Here is a 21,925-nt window from a genome sequence, read left to right as displayed (position 1 = left end):
AAATTAATGGCATGATATGATTCCCAGAAAAGAGCTTTCTTTTTTCGAAGGCTGCATGTTTCAGCTCATACAGAATGCAAAATAAGCAGGAAAAAAAGTCTGCCTAGATTGGCACTGTTGACTATAAAATACGGCTTTGTTTGCAGGGGGCTTTCCTTCACGACAGCAAAATCTACTTGATGTGGTCTTCCATCAACTAAAATTTGAGTCACATTGAGCATTGTACTATAATGATATGTGTTGGGAAGCAATATGAGAAGGGAAAATATTTAAATCATTTCATCAGTTGTTTGCTAGCTTAACAGCTCTTTGTTGTTTAATTATTTCAAGTGATGACAGCTAACTGGAAGTGGTATAATTATACTTTCTGCAATTGATGTTGTCTGTGCGTTGATGACATGCTAATGTCATCAGCCATGCTGACTTTTGTCTGAGATGACTGATCAGTTTGTGTTACTGTTGAGGAAAGAACTTAATCAGGCAAAACCATTGACTATTATCTTATTTATACTCAGGACAATGTTCAACTTCCACTTCCTTGGAAGAACAGAAGAAGAATTATCGCAAAGAAGAGTACTACATTCATTCTGGGAAAATATAAAATTGAATCAAGATAGTTTGTAAAAAATGTGTGTAAGAAATTTTAACCGATCAATGTCACTGAGTAAAATTTCTTGGAGTAATCATCCTTAAATGATCATTCCTAAACTTAATCTCGTTTTTTTCATTTTACAGTCACTAATAACTTTTGCAGGTTGTCTTGTTCCATAGAAGATATTTTTTGTTCCATTTTATTAATATGCTTTAAAATACATAAGATTTATTTTTCTCCATTAAATTTAACCTTGTGAGAAAATAAATATTGGTGGTTTTTTGTTTGTTTCAGTATTCCCAAGAGCTATTTTATTGATCAATCTTCTATTATATTATCTACATGCTCTCCACATTCATGCCACAGGAATCTAATTCTAATTTCTCTTCTTAGTACAGATTTTTGGAATTCTTTATTAGATCTTCTCCTGCCTTGGCTCCAAACTTGAAATTAATAATTTATTCTCCAAAAATGGTGTATGTTTTTCCTAAACATCCACATGCAAAATCACATAAAAAAAAATCTTACAATGCTTAATTATGTGTAAAGTTTTGACTTCGTAATACTTCTGAGTTTTGAAGTATATCTTCTCCTCCAATAATCTTATGTACTTGTCATTATAAAGGTTATCAAACTGCTAGATGAGCTCATCCAAAGTATTCTCATTGACAGGCATATATTTTAGCTAATCTTCAGTACTGTTTTTCTCATCCCTTCCTTCATTTTTCAGTCAACCTTTGTGTCTTTTCCTGTGACCAGGATTTATCAACAATAAAATCAGAGCAGTCATTTAAGTTTATACAGTCCTGAGAATATTTCCTTCTCATAGCCACACCAAAGACAGGTTTACCTTAATCAAGATTTTACTTCCTAATCTTTCACTAATTTTGGACAATAAACACACAGACATGTTTACTCAGGGATTCTTGGTAATCCAGACTCTCTCTCAAAAAAAAAAAAATCTATGAAATCTAGTAGCAAAACAAAGCACACAAGTACTCCCATCTCCCCATGCAGTAGCAACAAACTAGAATTAAAGTAAAATTGACTTGTGCAGTTTGGGGGCCTTCTGAAGATACTTTTTTTCTTTTTTTTTTTCACTCTTTCAGTGGGAGCTCTCTCAGTACCTAGTAAGCACTGTACAAGCTTAGCTTGGTGGAGTGTCTCCTGTGCAAACATGAGGCTGAGTGCCTTGCTGGTAGTCAACGTGGTCACATTGCATGCCCTAAGTCAGGCAGTTCCAGTGAAAGGGAACAGGCTTGTGAAGCAAGACACTGCTTGGAGGAGAGAGTAAGATACTAGCACACACATCATATCATCAGCCTCATTCAGCATGGCGAAGAATCTTTCTGCTAACAAAGTTGATTAAATTTCAGGCTGAAACTGCAGCAGTGGGAGAAGGCTGCAGACACAACCTTCCACCGGGGTGGGATGGAGACTGGCTCTGCTCTCATCTTCACAGCCGTGTCTGCATAGATTCATAGATTGTTTTCAGTGTTATCACTGGGACTACCCGAAGAAGTAATGGAGTGTTAGCAAAAAGTCATCCGTGGAGTAATTTTTAAAATGGCTAATTCTACTGAGATGAAAAGTGACCAAATGTAAATTCTGTTATACCCACAGAACAAGTCTGCATGAATTAACAAGTGTTTACTTTAACTTAGCTAAACAAAGTGTTTGCAACTTAGTAGTTTACAAGAAGTTTCACTGAATTTGGAAGTAATCCCCCTAACATGTTATAAGATAGGCAACATGAGATTTTCTGTGCTATGTTGCAAGTGTTTTTTATTGCAAGAAAACTGTTTATTGTGGGATACAAGTGCAGTTACATAACAAGAAAGCATATTTGTATCAGTGTTATTTAATCAGCTGTGCAGGAAAACATATATTTCAATGGAAACATATATTTCCAAGAAAACATATTTCAATAATCAAAGACTGAAATCCAGATGTAAAAACTCACCATAGAATTACAGGATTCTCTCTGCATCCAGTAATGTATTTATTAATATAATAAAGCAAAAGTACATAAGAGAAAAATATTAATAATTGTTTAACCATTAATATTTTCTTTTAAAACAGACCAAATACAGAAATCAGAAATCAGGTCCTGAGTTGCACTGAACCATATTTTAAGGCTCTTCCAATTTGCATCATTTGAAAATGAATCAGTATTGAAATCAGCCTGAAAGATCAGGGAGTACTAATCATGAGGTTTGGTTAGCACCCACCCATTCTCCCTTATTCTGAAATAATTACTTATTTCAAGTTCAAAGCAAACTGTAAATTAATATTGTAGGGCCATGCTGGTTTTGTGGAAAGAGTCGGAATTCTTCTTAATTATGCCTAACAGCATACATGAAAACCACAGAAAAATATTACTTTGTTATTAGAAGTAATTCTGAGCCTGTACTTGAGATCTTAAGACGTTTTAAGAGTTTCTTTTTCCCTGCATGTGCATTTCACATCTTCAGCAGTCATTCACTGAAAGCCTATCCGTGTCATCCTTTGAAGCCAACAGGAGCTCCAAGTACACAGTGGTGCCAGCACCTAATAAATAACAAATCTGTTCATCAGTTATAGTGCAGAACTAGGGGACATTCACATCCCCCCCAGAATTCATTATGATGGAGGGAAAGAGAGAAGCTGTGGCAATTCCCCACAAAAATAACTGTGTAAGAAAAGCTGTAGGAGCAGGAGCTAGGACGTTTGAAATATGCTGTTTAATTGGACACCATCTCTTGAAAAGTTCTGCAGAAGCCTCTTGGTCCTTGTGTTGTGTTTTCATTGAGTCCTCAGCAGTATTCTGCAGGCTTCCAGCCACCTCGGCCACGCGTAGCCGAGTCTCCAGTCTCCAGGGTCAACGGACACTCACAAAAGTACATCAGCAGTAGGCAAGGCTTCTCCAACAAGTAATTTCAACATAAGTTTGGAGGCGGGTCTACAGCATGTCTGCTAGTACCTCTGTGCAGCAGAGATGAAGCAGGAATGAACTACTGCTCCTTTACCTGAAGGAGAGTGCATACACTAGGTCTTGCAGTATTGGTAAGAGTGACACATAGAAACTTGCTCAGGTAGCCAGGCTAAATTTTCAGCAGCAGCCAAAGCCAACAACAGATGGACAACTTAATTTTGGAATGATGGAATTTTGGAATTTGGAATAGATGGCTCCCCTCCCCCCCTAATTTCTAACCTGCAACATTTTTTGCTCTTAGTTTAGTTTTATTCTGATTCAAAACAAAGGTAAGTTTTGGTATTAACTTCTCATGTGAACTGGAAACACACGGCCTTGGCCAGCTCTACTGTTCCGCTCCAATGACCTACTTGCCTGGAGGATCTGCTTAGGCCAAGGAATTCAGATCACCAGATCTAGTGGGTGTAAATTAGGACAGAAGGGACACAAAGCATACTTAACATACCAGAAAACAGAAATGTCTTTTGTGTCTTATAAATCAATAGTATCAATTTTCATATGAAAGATTTCATTAGCCATGTATTTCCAATTTCCAAGAAAATATGAAGAAGGAGATATATTACAACTCCAAAAACATATAAAGTGTGGCACCCTGGAATTCCTTATTGAAATTACTTATGGAGAGACATCAATCACTGTGTCCTCCAACTTGGCTTCAGGTCACGACCTTTACTCTTAATCTTTGCAAAGATTAACATCCAGCCAACTTACATATATAGCTCTGTAAAAGATTTACAGACTGAGATTGTAGGAATGAGCTCTAGACATCCCCACAAGCTTCCCCTCCTTCTGGTTCTTGCAAATTAAATTCTGGATTATGTTCTCTTTCTCCTCACCCCCCACAAAATTTTCATCCAGCCGTAGTGGAATAATTAAATAAATAAATGAATAAATAAATAGTAAGACTTATTCAGAACAGGATCCCTTTTTTTTTCTAAAGCATGTCCTGAATGATTATTACGTTACCTATGAACAGGCAGAAGGAAACACTTTGGAAGAAAAGATTGTATTTGTGTATGCTGATAGGTAGCAAAATACCAGCCGCTCTGGGCTCCAAAGGGCTGCATTCTTACAAAGCAAACTAAACAGCAGCAGCTTAAATTAAGTTCTTGGCCAACTGTTGGATACACTTTAAACACATTGTCCACATTTCAATGAAATTAACCCTTTCTTCCCTTTCCTGTTATGTCACATGGCAACTTTCACAGAAAACAAACAAAAACCCCAACTTACTATCACTGATAATTTTCCCTTATTTTCTGAAAAACGTATGTCCTACCTGCGTCAACAGTTTAAAATCCCATTATAACATGCCTATTTGTTCAGTACACAAAAGTACTTCTGGAAAACTAGAACGACATTCCCAACTCTTGCACTCAAGGCCAGCCTGACACTGTACCAGCCACTCACACTCACTATATCCAGTCCCTGGAGGGGGACAATACACCTCCCATGTTCTCACCTCAGTCTTCTCTACCGAGGTTGGCACAGCTCGAGGCTGGCTCATCCCACACATGGGATGTCAGCCCCAGTTGTCAGTGCCAAATAGCCAAATTCCTCTTGCCTGCCCACAGCTGTGGGCAGTGGTCCCAGTCAGGAGGAGGGACAGTAGCCTGAACTAAGGTTTACGAAACCAGATCTATCTCCTCTTGCTGCTGAGGCTGAGACAGTTTCCAGTGGATATTTCTGCTGTGTGGGTTAACAGCATCCACGTCCCATTCCATTTAGGGTCCTCACGCTCTGGAAGCAGACTGACAGCAAGCACCGTTAACCCACTGCAGCCAGATGTGCTACGGGTGGCGATGACAGCTGTCCCTTACAGGATATATACGCGGTGTGCGTATGCAGACACACACACCCATTTCCCAAGGTATTCTAAAAAACGATAACGGGGGGTTAATGAGACTTTCTGTCAGATTCTGGAAAACTCTCTCCTGGCTAATCAAGCAGTCTGTAAATTCTTCTGTCACAAGGTCCAATGCCTCCACATTCCTCCGCAAAGTGTCAGGGTGATCTAACAACAGGAAGGCTGCAGCTGCTGGTTGCAGAGCAACCAAGGAGAGAAGCGCTGCATTACACCGATTTGGTCTTCAGCCAGACTCAAGTTTGTGTTGCTGGGGCTGGGGAATAGCTGAGCACAGCTGGGTGAGGAGACTGAAAGCAGTCCTCAGCTTTGCAGTTCCCTCCCTAGGCCAGTTCCCTAGAGCGGGCTCCTCAAAGGCAATCAAAAGGCTCTAAGACTTAGAAAAGAAAAAAAAAAAAGAAAAAAAAAAAAAACAGCTAGATAAGACATTCATAAAATTGATTTTTATACGTAACTCCCTCTCTGACTCAGTCCTTTATTCTGGGCTTGGTTCAGACATCTTTGTGGCTTCCTGTCAGCAGGAAATTTTGCACAGACCGCAGTGATCTGGAGAGGCTTCCCTCAGGCCCCGCAGGGCCGGCTCTGTTCCTCGCAGCCCTTTCTGTCCCTGAGCTGCAGGTTCCCAACCCTGTGCCCTGCTCCCCCACTACTTGCTCTCAAACTTTCCTCATCCTGATGTACTCTTGCTTTGGAGTAATTTTCCCCACCTTTCCTTCTTTCCAGTTGGCTGCAGCTGCCCTAGTTTCTATCTAAAGAAACAGCATGGAAACACCGCTACCAACAAATCAGACCTCAGATCTGCCTGGCTCACGGCTTCTCAACAGTGCTGGCCAAATGGCTTTTTGGTGGCCAGTGCTCAGGATGAGATTGTCTGGACACTGCTGCTCAGCCTCGGAGGGAAAAGGAACCGTACTGGGAATGGCCGCAGCCCACTTAAAAGTCACTAACCCTGTTAATATCTTCCTCACCCTTCTCCTCTCTTGAGAGGCCAAATAGCAAAGCCAGCTCTGAAGACAGAGCTCTGGCTCTGGCCGGGGTCTGCTCTGGCTCTGCAGGACCTGAGGCACAGGGCAGCCTGCGGCCAGGACAAGACACACCAGCCTGGGACATGGGTCGTGTGGAGCCTGACCACCCAGGCAGAAGCACAGGCCTCCCCGTGCCCATGCATACAGGGAGGTAACACACTTCGGCTCCATTCCCTGCAGCCAAACTCCTAAAAGGCTGATATTTTACCCAAAATAAAATCCCAAATCTGAAGTGCACCCCCAAACTTTTGAGAAGGCCAGCTGCAGACCTGCAGAGCTGGTCATGGGCAGACCTGATCATTGCAAAACAACATTCTTCTTACACCCGTGCCCTCTGTTACCGATACTGAGAGCAGTGCAACAATAAATGTAACGATTAGGCATTAATGTCCTCACCTGATGTGAGTTAACATTGGCTAATCCCTGCAGCTGAGCCAACTTCTTACCGGTAGTGAGCAGTGTGTTGCAAACACTGGCTATTGCAAACACAGGCATCGTGGTGAGCTATAGCTGAATACAACTGAATACATACAGTGTGTTTTTAGGTGAATTTCAGAAATCTGCACACAGGATTCTCTACTTTCCTCCTCATTTATTTTTTTTTCAACTAATTTTGCATTACCCTTTTTTTTTTTAAAATTTTTTGCCAAGGATGCTTTTCACAGTGAATGTCTGTTGCTTGCTGTAGCATGGTTTGACAGACACTTCTTACAGTAAACAGCAAGCAAACAGGCTGTCCATACGTTGTGGTAAATCTGTATTTTATAGCAGGTATGTGCTGTACTTTTAATTTAAGCATGTATAAAGTTCTTAGGTGCAACACAGTAACTCAAAGGGTAATTTTTAATACCCAAACTTTCTCATAAGCTCTACTATTGTGAAGATCACTGGAATTTGAATGCCAATAAATGTCTGAACCTTCATAAAACATTTTTAGGTTTCACAAGGAATCAAACCCTCTGGGTCTTTTGTCTCTAATACAGATAAAAAATATCCTATTTATCTTCATTCATTCCTCAGATAATGAAAAATAAAAAGTAGCATCATGCTCCTGAGGTTCTGATGTTCATCAGTTTGAAGGGTTATTTCCTACTCAAAGGCTGTCTGAAAGAGAACAGATTTCTCCTGCAGGAATAGTAAGAGATTAAATGGGGCTCACTTCTTCCACTTGCAAATTTTAGAAATCATCAGAATAAAAAGATTGTTTATAGAGATTCTCCTCATTTTTTGTTCAGCTCATACACAATTAAAAAGTCAGAACTGTTTCTCTCCTCTCAGCAAGTTGTAAGGAACCAATGCGCTTTAGATATCTGAGGATTTGGCGCTGTTACAAGTAATTACTGGAATATTATTATTTTTAAAATAATCCTTATCCTGCTAAATTATTATATTACAGTCAGGCCTACAAGACTCAAACTGAAACTGTGGACATATTGCACCAAGGGTATAATGTCTAGTTTCCCTCTAACTTGGAAACTTGCCTTTATCTTGAAAATAAAGGGGAAAAAAATGCAATAACACAACCAAAACAACATTAAAAGTTTCTTTTTCCTGACTTCAGTGAAACAAAACTTACATTACCACTACACTAAGTGAGGGGAAAATGAGGACAGCTGTCAAGAGTCTAAGTACAATTTAATCTACAGTTTAATCTGAAGTAAAAATGTCTCCTTCACCAATTTATTTTAAAATAATGCTGTTTCACTGGCACAAAATAAATAATTGTTCAGATACTTTACCTGAAAAAGTGGATGTTCAGCTTTCCAAAGAAGCATAGAATACCTTGCAGCTGCACAGCATCATTTACTAGTTTCTCAAGGCATATCTCAGTGATTCTCTCTTTTACTGAAGCAGAAATCATGGCACATGGAGAGGAAGGTGTGAAATTTTCTAAAGCAGACTGTCATTCGGAATGCCTCCATGTTAGTGGCTAGTCTCCAAAAAAGTTAATTTCCAGTCTTAATCTGAAAGTTTAGGTTCAGTTGTCATAATGTTCAGCTGCATTGTCAATTGCTTGTATTAACCTGGTGTTTGAGAACCTTTAGCTTAGTTCTTCATCTAAATTCCAACTGCAGGTATTACAAAATTGTGTCCAAAAATTGAGACTGACTGTTTTGCACTGAGTGACATATTGTAGATTATTGGTAGACTAAATGTCAGTCAGAAAAAAATGGATTTCTCCAGTTCCAACCTCTAGGTAATTTTGCCTCCCTACTCCAAGCCTTCCTGATGTGCCCACAACCTTCTGCTTCTTAGAATTATATTTAGGAGCTTAGTATTTTAAGATCTAAAGAGAACTAAGGGGGAATTATCTCAAGTGTCTGCTTCATATCAAGTAGACTTGAAAAACAATATGAGATAGTAATGAAAAGGAATGAACATAAAACCACACTGGTAAATGAACATGTGTCAGTGACACCTATCTCCATGGTGGACCAAACATTGTATTTGCAGTACAGATTTCTGCAATATTCCAGCAACAGGAATGAGATCACAGTTCCTAATATAACCTCATTATGTGTCCTGCTATATAAACTGAAGTTATTCAAGGCAGAGTATAAAATTATACGGAAGGCTTTGAGGGGCAGCAAGTTCTCTTGTTTACTCCTGAAGCTGCCTTAGAAAAGGGTTGTGGCAGGCTTATAGAGTAAGTACCAGACAAATGCAAGGGCTGGGTGGGAGAAAGCAAGGAATGATAAATCTTAGAGCTGAAATGTCTGACTGTCAAACTCTCTCCACTGGTCTGCAGCTGCTGAATGAGAGAAGAACTGAAAATGATTTGGCTAACAGGGCTGACAAGCACTTCATCTTTGCCAGCAGGTTCAAAAACCAGAAGTCACACTGCAATCTGACAGTCCCTACGTTGTTTGCTAAAAAATGACCGAATCTCACTGACTTTCTTGTTCTCCTCAGGGTGAAGGCTATACTGGAAGAGATATGACAGAAATACTCTTCAAGAATAATTGGTTTATCGAAGTGGCACACTTCTAGCAATAGACTGAATTAAAGTTTTAAAAGTTCAAGCTTCACTTATGGAGCTACTTAACCAGTTACTTGCTTTGTAATTGACTCAAATGCTGTCATTTGCATTTGAAGTTAAAACCAAACCCTTTTGTGTGGTTTTGTTTGTTTGGGTTTTGTTTGTTTTCACATCATATTGCAGCAGCAATTTTTATTTACTAGAGACGCACGAGATGAGATTTGAAACAACACATTTTTTTCTTTATCATTCATTTTCTCTATCATTTAATAATCCTCCCTTTCCCTGAAGTATGTGAAAGCCTAAAAAAAATAAGCCATTTGATACACGGGCACTATTGCCCTCTTTGGTGCTACGTGCATGACTGAGCCAAAGGCAATGGAACAAGTTACACCCATAACACAAAAATGACAAAAGTAAAAACGTCTCTCCCTCTCCCTTTCTGTGGTGAGGGGTCTAACATCCCCGTGACCAGATCTAACTCCGACTGGGAACATAAGGGGTTTGCCTTCAAACACAGAAGGTCTGCAGTCCTGTCATTCAGCCATGTGTTTTGCAACCTCTTACTCAGTCTACTCTGCAATGGGCTATGCCAGATTTCTAAGATAAAGCCAAATCTGAAGCCTACAGAAGGAGTTGGAAAAATTCCTGTTCTTTCCAATGCCTTTGAAGACTTGTTTCTATCCAATGCTGCCCCTTAAATACAGATATTGCAGGGCATCTGCTGGAAGATGTGTATTATCCCTGGACAGTGTAACCAACGTGCTGAGCTGGGGGAAAGGGGCACCGTGCTGGGCTGGCACATCCCCTGTCCTCACAGAAACAAGGAATGCCTAAAAACTGGAAGAAATCAATGCCAGTTTGCCCTTAATTGCTTGACAGTACAGCAATTACTTCACTGATTACATTAGCAGTTAACTAACAGAGGTAACATTCACAAGTTAGGGAAAACTCCATAGTATCGCTACGTTTAATTTTCCCTATTCCATTTCCAAGCTGTTACATGATCTGTTGAAGTCCCGCTTTGTTCTCTCAGAGTCTGTTGCCATGGAAGTGACTAAAATATCACAAGTTAAGCTTTACAGCCTCTATTTCCTAAACAAATAACTGACTTATCCTTCAGCAAAGGACGACAAATAGGACTTGTGCTGCTCTCTGATAGGCATTGCACTTGCCAAATGCTTTTAAGTAGTATGCTCAGCTCCAAGCACTTGGGTCACCTAACAAGAAGGACCAGCTATAACGTGCAGCCTTGTCTGTGGGCAGGAGAGGGATATTCCAGAGTTACAGTCTTCACCCTATTTCCAAATCAGACCTGGTTGACCCTTCACTTCTGCTGTTCATAGCAAGCAGATGCATTGCAAACATGAAGAAGAGGGGAAACAAGGTGAGCTTGAACACAGGTGAAGCGTGAAGTCAGACATGCAGACAGGCAAGGTAACCCCATGAGAAAAAAGATGAAATAGCAAAAGGCTCAATGTTCAGCTGCCAACCCAGTTCTGCCTATTAGGGAGCAGGATGATGCCTTCCTTATTCATAGAATCATAGAATCATTAAGGTTGGAAGAGACCTCAAAGATCATCAGGTACAGCCATCCCCCTAACACCAATGTCACCCGCTAAACCGTGTCCCTAAGCACCACGTCTGACCTTTCCTTGAACACCCCCAAGGACAGTGACACCACCACCTCCCTGGGCAACCCATTCCAATGCCTGACTGCTCTTTCTGAGAAGAAATGTCTCCTCATTTCTAACCTTATCCTCCCCTGGTGTAACTTGAGGCCATTCCCTCTTGTCTTATTGCTAGTTATCTGAGAAGAGGCCAACCCCCAGCTCCCCACAAGTTCCTTTCAGGTAGTTGTAGAGAGCAATAAGGTCTCTCCTGACTAAACACCCCCAGTTCTCTCAGCCGCTCCTCACAGGACTTGTGTTCCAGGCCCTTCACCAGCTTCGTAGCCCTTCTCTGGACATGCTCCAGGGCCTCGATGTCCTTCTTGTAGTGAGGGGCCCAAAGCTGAACACAGTACTCGAGGTGCGGCCTCACCGGAGCAGAGTACAGGGGACAATCACCTCCCTGGTCCTGCTGGCTACACTATAACTGATACAAGCCAGGATGCCCTTGGCCTTCTTGGCCACCTGGACACACTGCCAGCTCATGTTCAGGTGAGCATCGACCAACACCCCCAGATCCTTTTCCTCTGCACAGCTTTACAGCCACTCTCCCCCAAGCCTGTAGTGTTGCTTGGGGTTGTTGTGACCAAAGTGCAGAGGGCATTTGACACTTCTCTTTGACACTTCTCAGAGAGGAGAGCTGACATTGCTTGATGTGTTTTTCATAAACACTCAAGTTCAGAAGACCATGGATACTCCTGCTGTGCCCGCTGCCTGTAAGGATAGGGGAAGGAGAGAAGGACACCTTGCTTTCCTGCTTCTTAACCCCAGGACAACCTGAAGCAAGCCAGCCCATTTTTTGCAAGGGGGCGGACCCGAATGGCACAGCACAGTGTTTGTTTTCTCTGCCTAACGCATTCAGAGCAAGCTAACAGGAGGACTGGAAGCAGTCTGACACTGCAGGCTCTCCCTTGGAGACTGTTTTCAAAAAACAAATATAGCCATGCTCACTTTTTCTGTATAAGCAGATCCTTTCTCAGAATAAAAGCCTCACTCAGAAAAAGCTGTTTACATGTTTTTGTTTTTTTTTTGTTTGTTTGTTTGTTTTCACAACACATGCATTCCTACAGAACAAAGTTTATGGTGACAGAAGTATTCCTGGCATTTTAAAAGAGCTGCTATGGTTTCCCATTTATTTATTTATGTATTATTCCCCACAGGAAGGAAGCTGGGAAAGAGACAGGAATTTCTTCTTTTTCTTTACAGGTTTCTTCTCTAAACTTTTGCAGTATTTCATAATTTATACAAAAAACATTCATTCCTGTATCCTGTGCAGGTCTCCCAATCTCTTTTTAGAGCTCCTGCGTACAAGGATTTTTTTTTTTCCTACATTCCTCTGTTTTCTAAGTCAGTTTGAATTTATATAGTTGTGAGCAACTTTTCATCAAAAGGAGGCTTAAGGCTTGGCCCTTGACTATTGATTCTTTTGACTAAATTGTTTTTGAGCAGATGTAAATTCTGGGTTGCTTGTGTTTTTGATGAGCTTACAGTAATTGAAATTTAGAAATATTGGGCAGTGACACATGATCTCCAGTCCCAACCACCTTGGCTAGGATTGAACAAGCTAAGCGAGGCCAGGCTCAGTCAATGAGCTCGCCATACCAGGTGAGCGGCACTGAAGCAGCAGCATCTCTAGGAGGTGGTGGCAATGCCACACTGCAGAGCAGGGAGACATAAATCTGAAGAGGCTTCAGATTAGCCCTTCAGGAGTGGGAGGAAAACTTCTAATCTTAGTGGCTTGGCCAGACTGTATGGCTGATACAGCCAGTGTCATCCCAAATACCAGCTGTGTTCTCCACTTAATAGGCAATTTCACACAATGCTGTAGTTCAGCAGTAAATAGAGGTTATGTTCTGCCAAAAGCTGCAGTCTTTCCTTACAGATGAAGCAATTTCCACCAGTACATTTTGATTTGGAGACCTTTTCTGTATGAGAAACATGTATTAGTATTGGGTATGAAATGACTACCGCCATAGCACCACCAGTAAAGCAAGGACACTATGTTCCTTAACGGTGTTAAAAGTATCTAATAAGTGATTGTTTAACATTGGACTTAGTGTTTAAAGGGAAAAGATCATCCTTCCAAATACAGTAAAAGAATAATAATTAATGACAATAATGAAATGATTGTACTTAGAACACTAAAAACAGATATCATTTCCTCTGCTGCAAGTGCCTGTCAGTCTTCTTTTCATTAAAAGGGTATAAAACATTGGAGCACAGATTGTATTGCAGTTGAAGGTCTGTGCTGACACTTTGAGACAGGAGGCCCAATATATTAAAATATCAAAGAAGAGGAACACTTGAGCTACAATTTTGATTGCTGTGTAATTTGCATGTACAGCAACAGCCTCACCATAAACAGCTTTTAGAATGAGTCACTTTGCACGGCAGGTGAATCCAGTCCTGGGTTTGCAGCAGACACACGCACTGCTGATTAGACAAGATGCAGATTTTATTTAATGAGTAACATGCAATCTTACTGAATCTTTGAAGAGAAACCTTTGGCTATTCCAGATGAAGAGAATGACCCCACTGAAGGGTCCTTCACCTTTCTGATAAGGAAAGGTGGTAAAAGTAACTAGAAGGTAGTCATTCATTATGCAAAATCCTTTATCTCATTCAATTCTTAAACATCAGTTTTACCACAGAAAGTGTTTCAAATAATACAATTGAGAAAACTATTTGTTAATCTTTAACTCATTCATTTGTCACCAGAAGCGTGCTTGACCCAACAATCTATGACCACTAATCCCTTTCTGCCCCCTTGAACTTCAAAGAGTGCTATAAAAGCAATTATAGGAGAAATGGGTTCAAATGATGTCAGAGCATGAACAAACTCTCATTTCCCTCACTCATTCAATAAATAATTCTTGTGCTACTTAAGGCAAACCAAAACAAAACTCGCAATAATTTCTCTCCACTTGGGTACCTAAGCACCATTACTACGCCGCACGAGTTGGTAGTAGTAAACCATGAAGGTCCACCTTTTGGCTGCAAAACCAACCGAACCGGTACCTCCCCCAAAACGTCTGTGAAAATCAAAATCAATGAAATATGATGCAACCGTTCCACTCTGGCCGCGTAAGTACACACCCACAAAAGCTGCACAAGCAAAAGCTGGCCATCTGTTTTGTAATTGTAACACAAGCTAGCTCTAAAAAAGATAGACGAAGCCTCAGACTTTTCCATTCAAAATTCAAATGCCTGTTTCAAACACTCTGGGGTTCGCTTCTGCTGGTTCATGCACATGGTAAGACAAATGGGTATAGCCTGTGCAGGGCTCCCTCCTCCCACGCTCTTGCAGCCACCTCAGTTTCTGGAGGGCCGCCAAAGCCGGGGTTCCTGCCTCAGCTTGCAGACAGCCCCCAGCAGCGGCTCTGGGAGCGAACGCGGAAGATCTGGGGAGCTTTCTGAGACATCCCAGCACCACGCAGGTGTGCGCACCCTCACATGTAGTGGCAGGGCCCTTTGTTGCCATCCTTGCTTGTCCAGTGGGGTGTAGGACTCTGGGAGCTGCTCAGTCTGAGCAAAACAGGATGGCCCGTATTGCCCCTTCTCTTCCACATTTCCTTTCCCTCTTTTTTTTAAACGTAAGGGTTGAGACCATCTGAGGCCTGGGACACCTCTGTTCAACTGCAATCTGAAGATACAGAGTGGGAGAAGAAGGCCACACCTAGATCGTGGTGCCCTCTACGTACTGCCTGTGGTCAGCCTTTAGGGTCTGCGTAGCAGGATATGAAACAGAGCACTCCTGAGATTGCTCTCATGCGTTGTTAGCTGAACTGCATTCAGGCATGCGCAGACATAAAACAGCACCCAAAATGGAGCTGGTCCTGCCTCTCAGGCTGTCAGCAGTGTGGTCTTGAACCCCGCCATGTCACCTGTCTGCCTGCATGCTTTGGTTTCTTCTTCTGACAGCTATGAAAAAAATCCTTCATCAATATCACTGTAATGTGTTAAGACATCAATGTTTGCAGCTATGTGCTTTGCTCCCCTGCCAGACTTTTATTACTCAGAAGCGGGAATGACAGACGTAGACGAGCACCTGCATCTCAGCTACTCTAGTGCAACATCTGATATATTACCTCCTTGGTGAAAAATGAGAGCACAGCAGTGTGAACTGAATGAACAGCTGAGCCACATGTACACATGAATAGAAGGCAGGGTAGACTGAGAGAGTAATGTCTTAAATCATGCCAGTATGCTTCAGTGAAAGATATTTGTAAAATAGGTGAATTGATCACTCTGCTATCCATATGTATCCATATTTATCCAGGATAAAACGGATACATAAAATTAAAATTCTAACATTACATCAGAAAGTCCTGAACTTACCCATCCTCCAAAAGTACTTTTATGAAAACATTTGTGTTTTATTTATTTATTTATTTATTTATTATGCTCCAAACATTATTATTGCACAGTTTTCATTAACTAAAGAAAGTTGCATATGATACCATGGTCACTGTACCTCATCCTATGTGACTTCTACACAACTAGTTAAAGGAGTATTAAACCAGACTGGAAATGGATTTCACAGTCTTCTACTGGACATGCATGTTGCCATTTGAAAAACAGAAAAGATACAATCATTCAGTAAATCATTTTCTATCATGGTAGTAATAAATGATATATAAGAGTCAAAACTTAAGTTCAGTTATAATAATTCAAGAACATACCAGGTCCAGGGATATAGAGAAATCCAGCCAATCTAGAGCAAGGAATCTGTGTTCAAACAGAAGGCATACTAAAAGTTGTGGTGAAGAACAGGAAACCTCTTCATTTGTGGTACATCAGTGGCAGATGATCTGCTCTTGGATCTCAGGCACTGTAGGAAGGTCTCCTTTCCACCCACACAGGTAGGAAGACTAAGATGCTGACCCACATTGTGGAAGTGAGAGACTACTTACTTAGGGAACCACCCCTTGGCAAGATCTTGTTTCTTTCTTTCCTTTTTTTTTTTTTTTCTTTTCCTTCACTGCAATTCAATATTTTTTTTAAGCTTCTAGAAATCAGAGGTCTGAAGAAACAGCTCTTTTCTCCTTGATTTTGCATTGATAAATTTTGATAGAGAATATACTAATCTGAGAGAATAACCTTTATTAGCAAACAGAAGAAGATTGGGTTCCTTTATTGAAAGATTATTAGACACCACAGGATTTTTGTGTTTGAGCAGACTGAAGGTGTTTTATATTTGTTTCTCACTATCCCACCTATTTCAATTGGCAACAAATTAAATTAATTTTCCCCAAGTCTTTCTATTTTTTTTGGCTTGTGACAGTGACTGGTTAAGTGGTCTCCGTATCCTCACCTTGACCCATGAGTTTTTTCTTTTCCATCTTATTTTCTCCTCTGTCCTGTAGAGGAGGGGCAGTGAGGGAGCAGCTGGGTTGACCTCTAACATTTGGCCAAAGTCAACCCACCACAGGATGCAACAGAAAAAAAACAGCCTGCAGGAAAAGGACTGCCTGCCCCCATTGCATAAGCATGCATTGTTTGCTCCTCTTGTTCAATGTAAGGAAAAGATTATATAAGAAATGTAAGAAGATTATCCACTTGTCCCCACAATAATCACCACCTGCTGAGACTACTGTTAGCTTTTTGCCAACAGTGACCAATAACCAATATCCAGGCTTCCTTTCATATCTTTGATTATCCAAGGAGTTAACTTTCTCATGGTCATTCCTTTTATTCAGTATCTCTAGGTTCCCCTGCTTGACCATAGCCTATGTTGAAAGAGTTATGGAGCCCTCTAATGCCTGGACACTGCCTAATTCAGCTGATATAGATTTGCATATTAATTATTTACTAGGCACCCAGAAGGAAAGGAGGAACCAATTACTTCATTGAGTCTTCCCTTGACAGATGGAATGACTTATCTTCCTTTACTGCCTACATAAAAATACTACTTTGGGACTATTTCTACTATATTCTGTTTCATTATAAGTCATTTATGGGTTTCCACATGGTTTGCGAAAGGTCATTTTGTAAGCAGAGAAACCAGTACATCAGGACACAAAGTGAGCCTGTACCAGTAGCAGGAGCAGGAGTCAGAAGACTCAGATTGCAGCCCCATCTCTGCTCTCCCCTCCAAGTGATCGCTGCTGAGTTCTGAGATGAAATGCCTGAAGTAACTTATGGCTTCAGGACTTCTGGGCTTGGTTTTTCTCTGGTTTTGACCTTCTTGAATTTTCTAAGCTTATATTGATTTTCAAGTTGTGCTGTATGGTAGTTTTGTTTTGTTTTTTTGAGGGAAAAAAGTATCAGAAACTATCAATAAAGTTTCATTTATTTATACATTAGAAAGGATTTTTTTTTCTTTTTTAGCTGTGCTCTTTCCCATCATCCCTTCTATTATTTTGTACTTCTTAGAAAAATGCACTGGCACTCATGGAAGTCAGTGGAAACACTTCTGATAACTTCAGTGAGCTCTAGGGGAAGTCCTAAAGGCTCACACCTTCCAGGCAGAGCTAATGTTCTTGCTGGAACTGTTCCCTAGGCAGGCATGTTTTAACAAGTGCACCTATGATTAAGCTGGATTGTGAAAACAGAAGTACACAGAACTGGGAGCCCCTGACACGTTTCTAACTTTATTAACAAGGTAAACAGATGCAGGCAGGTGCGAAATCCTGTTAGGATTTTTTGGGGACCAGCCCTGCTGAAATCAGTAGTCTTGTGTTTGTCCCTGGCTGCAGGGCAGCGCAACGTACAGCCGCAGGGGTTCAAGATGACATGGGGGCTCTGGTGGTGCACGCAGCCCTCTGGCGTGGTGTGCTGGGTGTCCTCCTCCAAGGGCTGGCAGTGGGACGCTGCACGGGTGGCCGCTGTGAGAACCGTACAGAGCAGCTTGGTGGGCATCTGCCAGCTGGCCAAAGTCAACCCACCACACGGAGACAGAGAGCAATCCATCCTCTGCTAAGAGGGACCCTCATTTTCCCCTCCAGGCCACCTGGCCTCCAGGATGGTGAGGGCTGCTGATAATCCCCTTCCTTTCCTGTGCTTTGCCAGCTTGGACTTCATGATAGTAACCCCACACATCCAGGGCTACGACAAATGGCTTGCCCCAGCTCACTGGTATCCAGTTCCAGTCTTGGAACTGCCCCAGTTCCTGGTATCATTGTCACAAGAGAAGCTAGAAATTAAAAGCTCCTCCCCACAAGAAACGCCTTCACCTTTACCCTGGAAAGTGTCATATCAAACACAGCAGACAGGCCCTTTCTCTGAGGACTTCAGCTTTACCGAAGCTAAACCAACAAACCCCTCTTCTAACCTCTCTTAGAATCACCATAGAATCATAGAATGGCTTGGGTTGGAAGGGGCCTTAAAGATCATCTAGTTCCAACCCCCCTGACATGGGCAGGGACACCTCCTACTAGATCAGGTTGGCCAAGGACCCATCCAACCTGGCCTTGAACACCTCCAGGGATGGGGCATCCACAGCTTCTCTGGGCAACCTGTTCCAGTATCTCACCACCCTTTGAGTAAAGAATTTCTTCCTAACATCTAATCTAAATCTACCCTCTTTTAGTTTAAGACCATTCCCCCTTGTCTATCATTATCTACTCAAGTAAAGAGTCCCTCTCCATACTTTTTTTAAGACCCCTTTAAGTATTGAAAGGTTGCAATGAGGTCTCCCCAGAGCCTTCTCTTCTCCAGGCTGAACATCCCCATTGCTTACTTGATCTCTTCTGAAAGAGGCCTACATTTTCACTATGGCACAGCCTATGTGAGACTCTTTCCTCCTCCCCTACTCCCAGCCTAGGCAAGCAAGGGAGGGTACACATATCCTCAGTGACACGCTACAGTCAGCATACTGTGAGCTTTAGGCAAGTCCACGGGCTCAAGGGGAGGCTGGACAAAGTCACGGAATATAAACATACCTAGAATTATTAAATACAGACACCAGCTCTTGCTGAGGAAGTCCCCAAGCTTAAATGGTTGAGATCAGAACACATGCAGGAAGTACTAATACTCACCGTACTCATACCACTGCTGGAGACAGGATCCTACGCTAGGTGGCCTTCTGTTCCTCAGTTCTCATATATCATCACTGTTGAACAAAATCTATTCCAAAGTTTGTTGAATCTAGATAAAAATCATGTAGAAGCTGTCTTCTACAAACCAAGCCCCTTGTAATGTCCTTCGTCTCTTGTAGCTACCAGTTACATGACTATTATGTAAATTTTCAATGAGGCCTCATTTGTGTGACCTGCTTTAAAGAGGGAACTAATAAAGTATGTCCAGTTGTCTCTCCTGGGAACTAATTTTTGTGGAGAACAAGTGCCTTTCTAACACTGCATTTTTGTATAGATCAAATGCCAGCATTCTTCAAGGTTTTGAAAAACATCTGGGAAAAATACTGTACCAGTAGAGTCACTCTTGTAGTTACATGCCAGCATCCTTTCTGTTTTCCAGGTCAGGGTTGAATGATACAGAAGGAATAGCTTCACATAGTATTTCATTTACCTCTTTGACTTCATACCAAAAACGTGGCATCCAGGAACGATGGGTAGAAACTATTATTGGTTTAGTTAAATAATTGATTCTAACCTTCCTTCCTCTTTATCATTGTCCTATGACATGGATTAAGATCAAAAAAGTTAGAATTTTTCTCGTGACAAATATAACCTCGTCAGAATGCTATCTTTTTGTTCTTTAACTATTAATAGAACATGTGCAATTTTAACAAAACATTACAAACAAAAGAATAAAAATATATTTTACCTTTCTTTCATCATTTTACCACTTAGTTTCTTATAACATTTAGCAATTCACTCCACAGTCAGATTTCCCAGTGACAGGCTGTAGTATCTTTATTATTTGCAAAAGAATTCATCAAACTGAGTGTTTTCAGACTTCTGGAATCAGTGAGATGACCATAAACATGCTCAGACTTAAACAGTACCTTAGCACAGTGCTTCTAGTGACTTTATAGCTTTTTTTCTCCTTTTCTGTACAAACTTCAAAACTACTCCAAATATACCCAGAAAAAAAGAAGAATGCTAAGAAAATTACCTTATCTCTGTTAAGATATTCTCTGCACTGCACATTTAATCATACTTAGTATGATAATAAGTTTAATTTCTTATTGAATAAGTTATTTATAAATCCTTCCAATTTTTCTCTGTTGCGATAATCTTTCTTTGCCAAAAATATATAATCTGAAGGCAGTTTGTACTGGTCTTTCTAATAGCCAGAGAGAGTAATAACCTTGACAACCTCACGTCAGACCTTAACACAGTTATTAAAAAATCATGGTAATAACAAGCAGAATTATTTCTATTGCCAAACATAAGGGTACTTTTAATATGTAGTTTAATTATCCCATTCTGCGATGATATCTTTTTAGGATACATATACTGTAAAGTAGAAGGGTTATAAAAATCATAAATATCAGCCCAGGAGAATCTGAAGCAGCACTAAACCAATCCATGGCTATTCTGTTTGTGGAACTGACAGAGCTGGACCTTTGGGATCATCAAATCTGCTGTTTGCTGTGAGCTGCATGATCATGTGGACTCCATAGGCCAGGATCCACAGTAAAATTGTAGATGTCACCAAGCCCATCCAGATTCCAGGAGAGAAGAAACCTGTACAGTCACTGGCGTAAGAGAACTGGTTGTTTTCCACGTTGAATCCTTGAAGCTGAGAATGAAGAAAGGTAGATGAGTGCAATTAAATATGGAGCACAGACCCAACTTCCAGGATGTATGTGGGCATTACAAAAAACACACTCACAGCCCATTTAAAGAGAGTGAGAACTAAATCCTTTGCTAACAATTTTTCAGGTCCCCCTTCTACCCAGAAAATTTAAGATGTGGAAGATTTATATTTGGCAAGAGGGAGGTTGTGTTCCCACTTCAGAAATGTGTGTTACTTTTAAAAGTAGATTTCCAAACAAGAAGTGTGATCAGTATAGCTTGATGACCACTTTAGAATCGGGACACTCAAAGTACTCAAAGGCATGTGAACTAAAGCTCCCCAAATAAAAGGAGATGTGTTGAAATACCCCGTTGTTTTTAGGTAATAGCTCCTTGACAGGCAGAACTTCTGAAGCCTACTTTAAAATGCATCTAATGATAGATGACTTTTTAAGCTGAGTTTTAGTAAAAATTCAAGAAGAAAACTGTTGGGAAGGTTTTTTTTCCCCACCCTCTTAGACATCAGAGATGCAAAAGAGGGGAGGCAGCTTACTTCATTGAGGTGTGGATTCTGTGTTGTGTATTCACATATGAAACCTAAGTTTTTCTTGTGCTTAGGGAATCTTGCAGTATTTCATCTCTGGTTGGTTTCTCAAAGTGTGCTACTGGTTGTGCTCATGCCGTATAATTTTCCTGAAAAAATCAACCGATTTGAGGATCCATTCTCTGCTTAGCCATCCATTTTGCAAAAATAATCAATAAACTGAATGCCTTTGAGACTGATAACATTCTAAAATTTTTGCTAAAACCAGTCAAAGGATTAGGAAACTATGAAGAAAGGGAAGACAATCCTCCCTCTACACACATGGACATAATGACATAAGCACCGATTCCTTTGAAAGTAAGGGAAACTGACAGGTGGAAGAAAATGAAGGAAAAGAAGATTGTGGATTTTTACTTTTCTGTGTTCCGTGTTTACTCTATGCTTTCAAATAAACTAATGTGAAAGCTTTGTGGCAATAACTGAGTTTGTACTTCCTAGGGAAGGTGCTGCTGCACATACTAAAGAAATTAGTCTGTGGCTTGCATACAATGCTACATCAGTGAGATGTCTGGGCTTGAGGTCATTTGTGGCTCAGGCAGCTAAAGTGAAGGTGTACATTATATGTGGTAAAA

General features: G+C 40.9%; 2 protein-coding genes across 4 annotated transcripts in view; both read right to left on the bottom strand.

Moving 5' to 3' along the window:
• The window catches only part of SLC13A1 (solute carrier family 13 member 1), a 59,339-nt gene extending 39,583 nt beyond the window's left edge, over positions 1–19,756 (bottom strand). For all 3 annotated transcript variants that reach the window (XM_083820273.1, XM_083820270.1, XM_083820272.1), the window contains exon 1: positions 15,788–19,756. The gene's annotated coding sequence lies outside the window, so the exon portion shown is untranslated. The remainder of the gene's footprint in view (positions 1–15,787) is intronic.
• Positions 19,757–19,895: 139 nt separating this feature from the next.
• The window catches only part of ATP6AP1 (ATPase H+ transporting accessory protein 1), a 56,159-nt gene continuing 54,129 nt past the window's right edge, over positions 19,896–21,925 (bottom strand). The window contains exon 10 of the mRNA XM_083820278.1: positions 19,896–20,753. Coding sequence (XP_083676404.1) covers positions 20,544–20,753 — 210 coding nt within the window. The 3' untranslated portion in view covers positions 19,896–20,543. The remainder of the gene's footprint in view (positions 20,754–21,925) is intronic.

Source organism: Anser anser, assembly GCF_964211835.1.
Source record: "Anser anser genome assembly, chromosome: 1".
Classification (NCBI taxonomy): domain Eukaryota; kingdom Metazoa; phylum Chordata; class Aves; order Anseriformes; family Anatidae; genus Anser; species Anser anser.
This window is presented reverse-complemented; position numbering and strand designations above follow the sequence as displayed.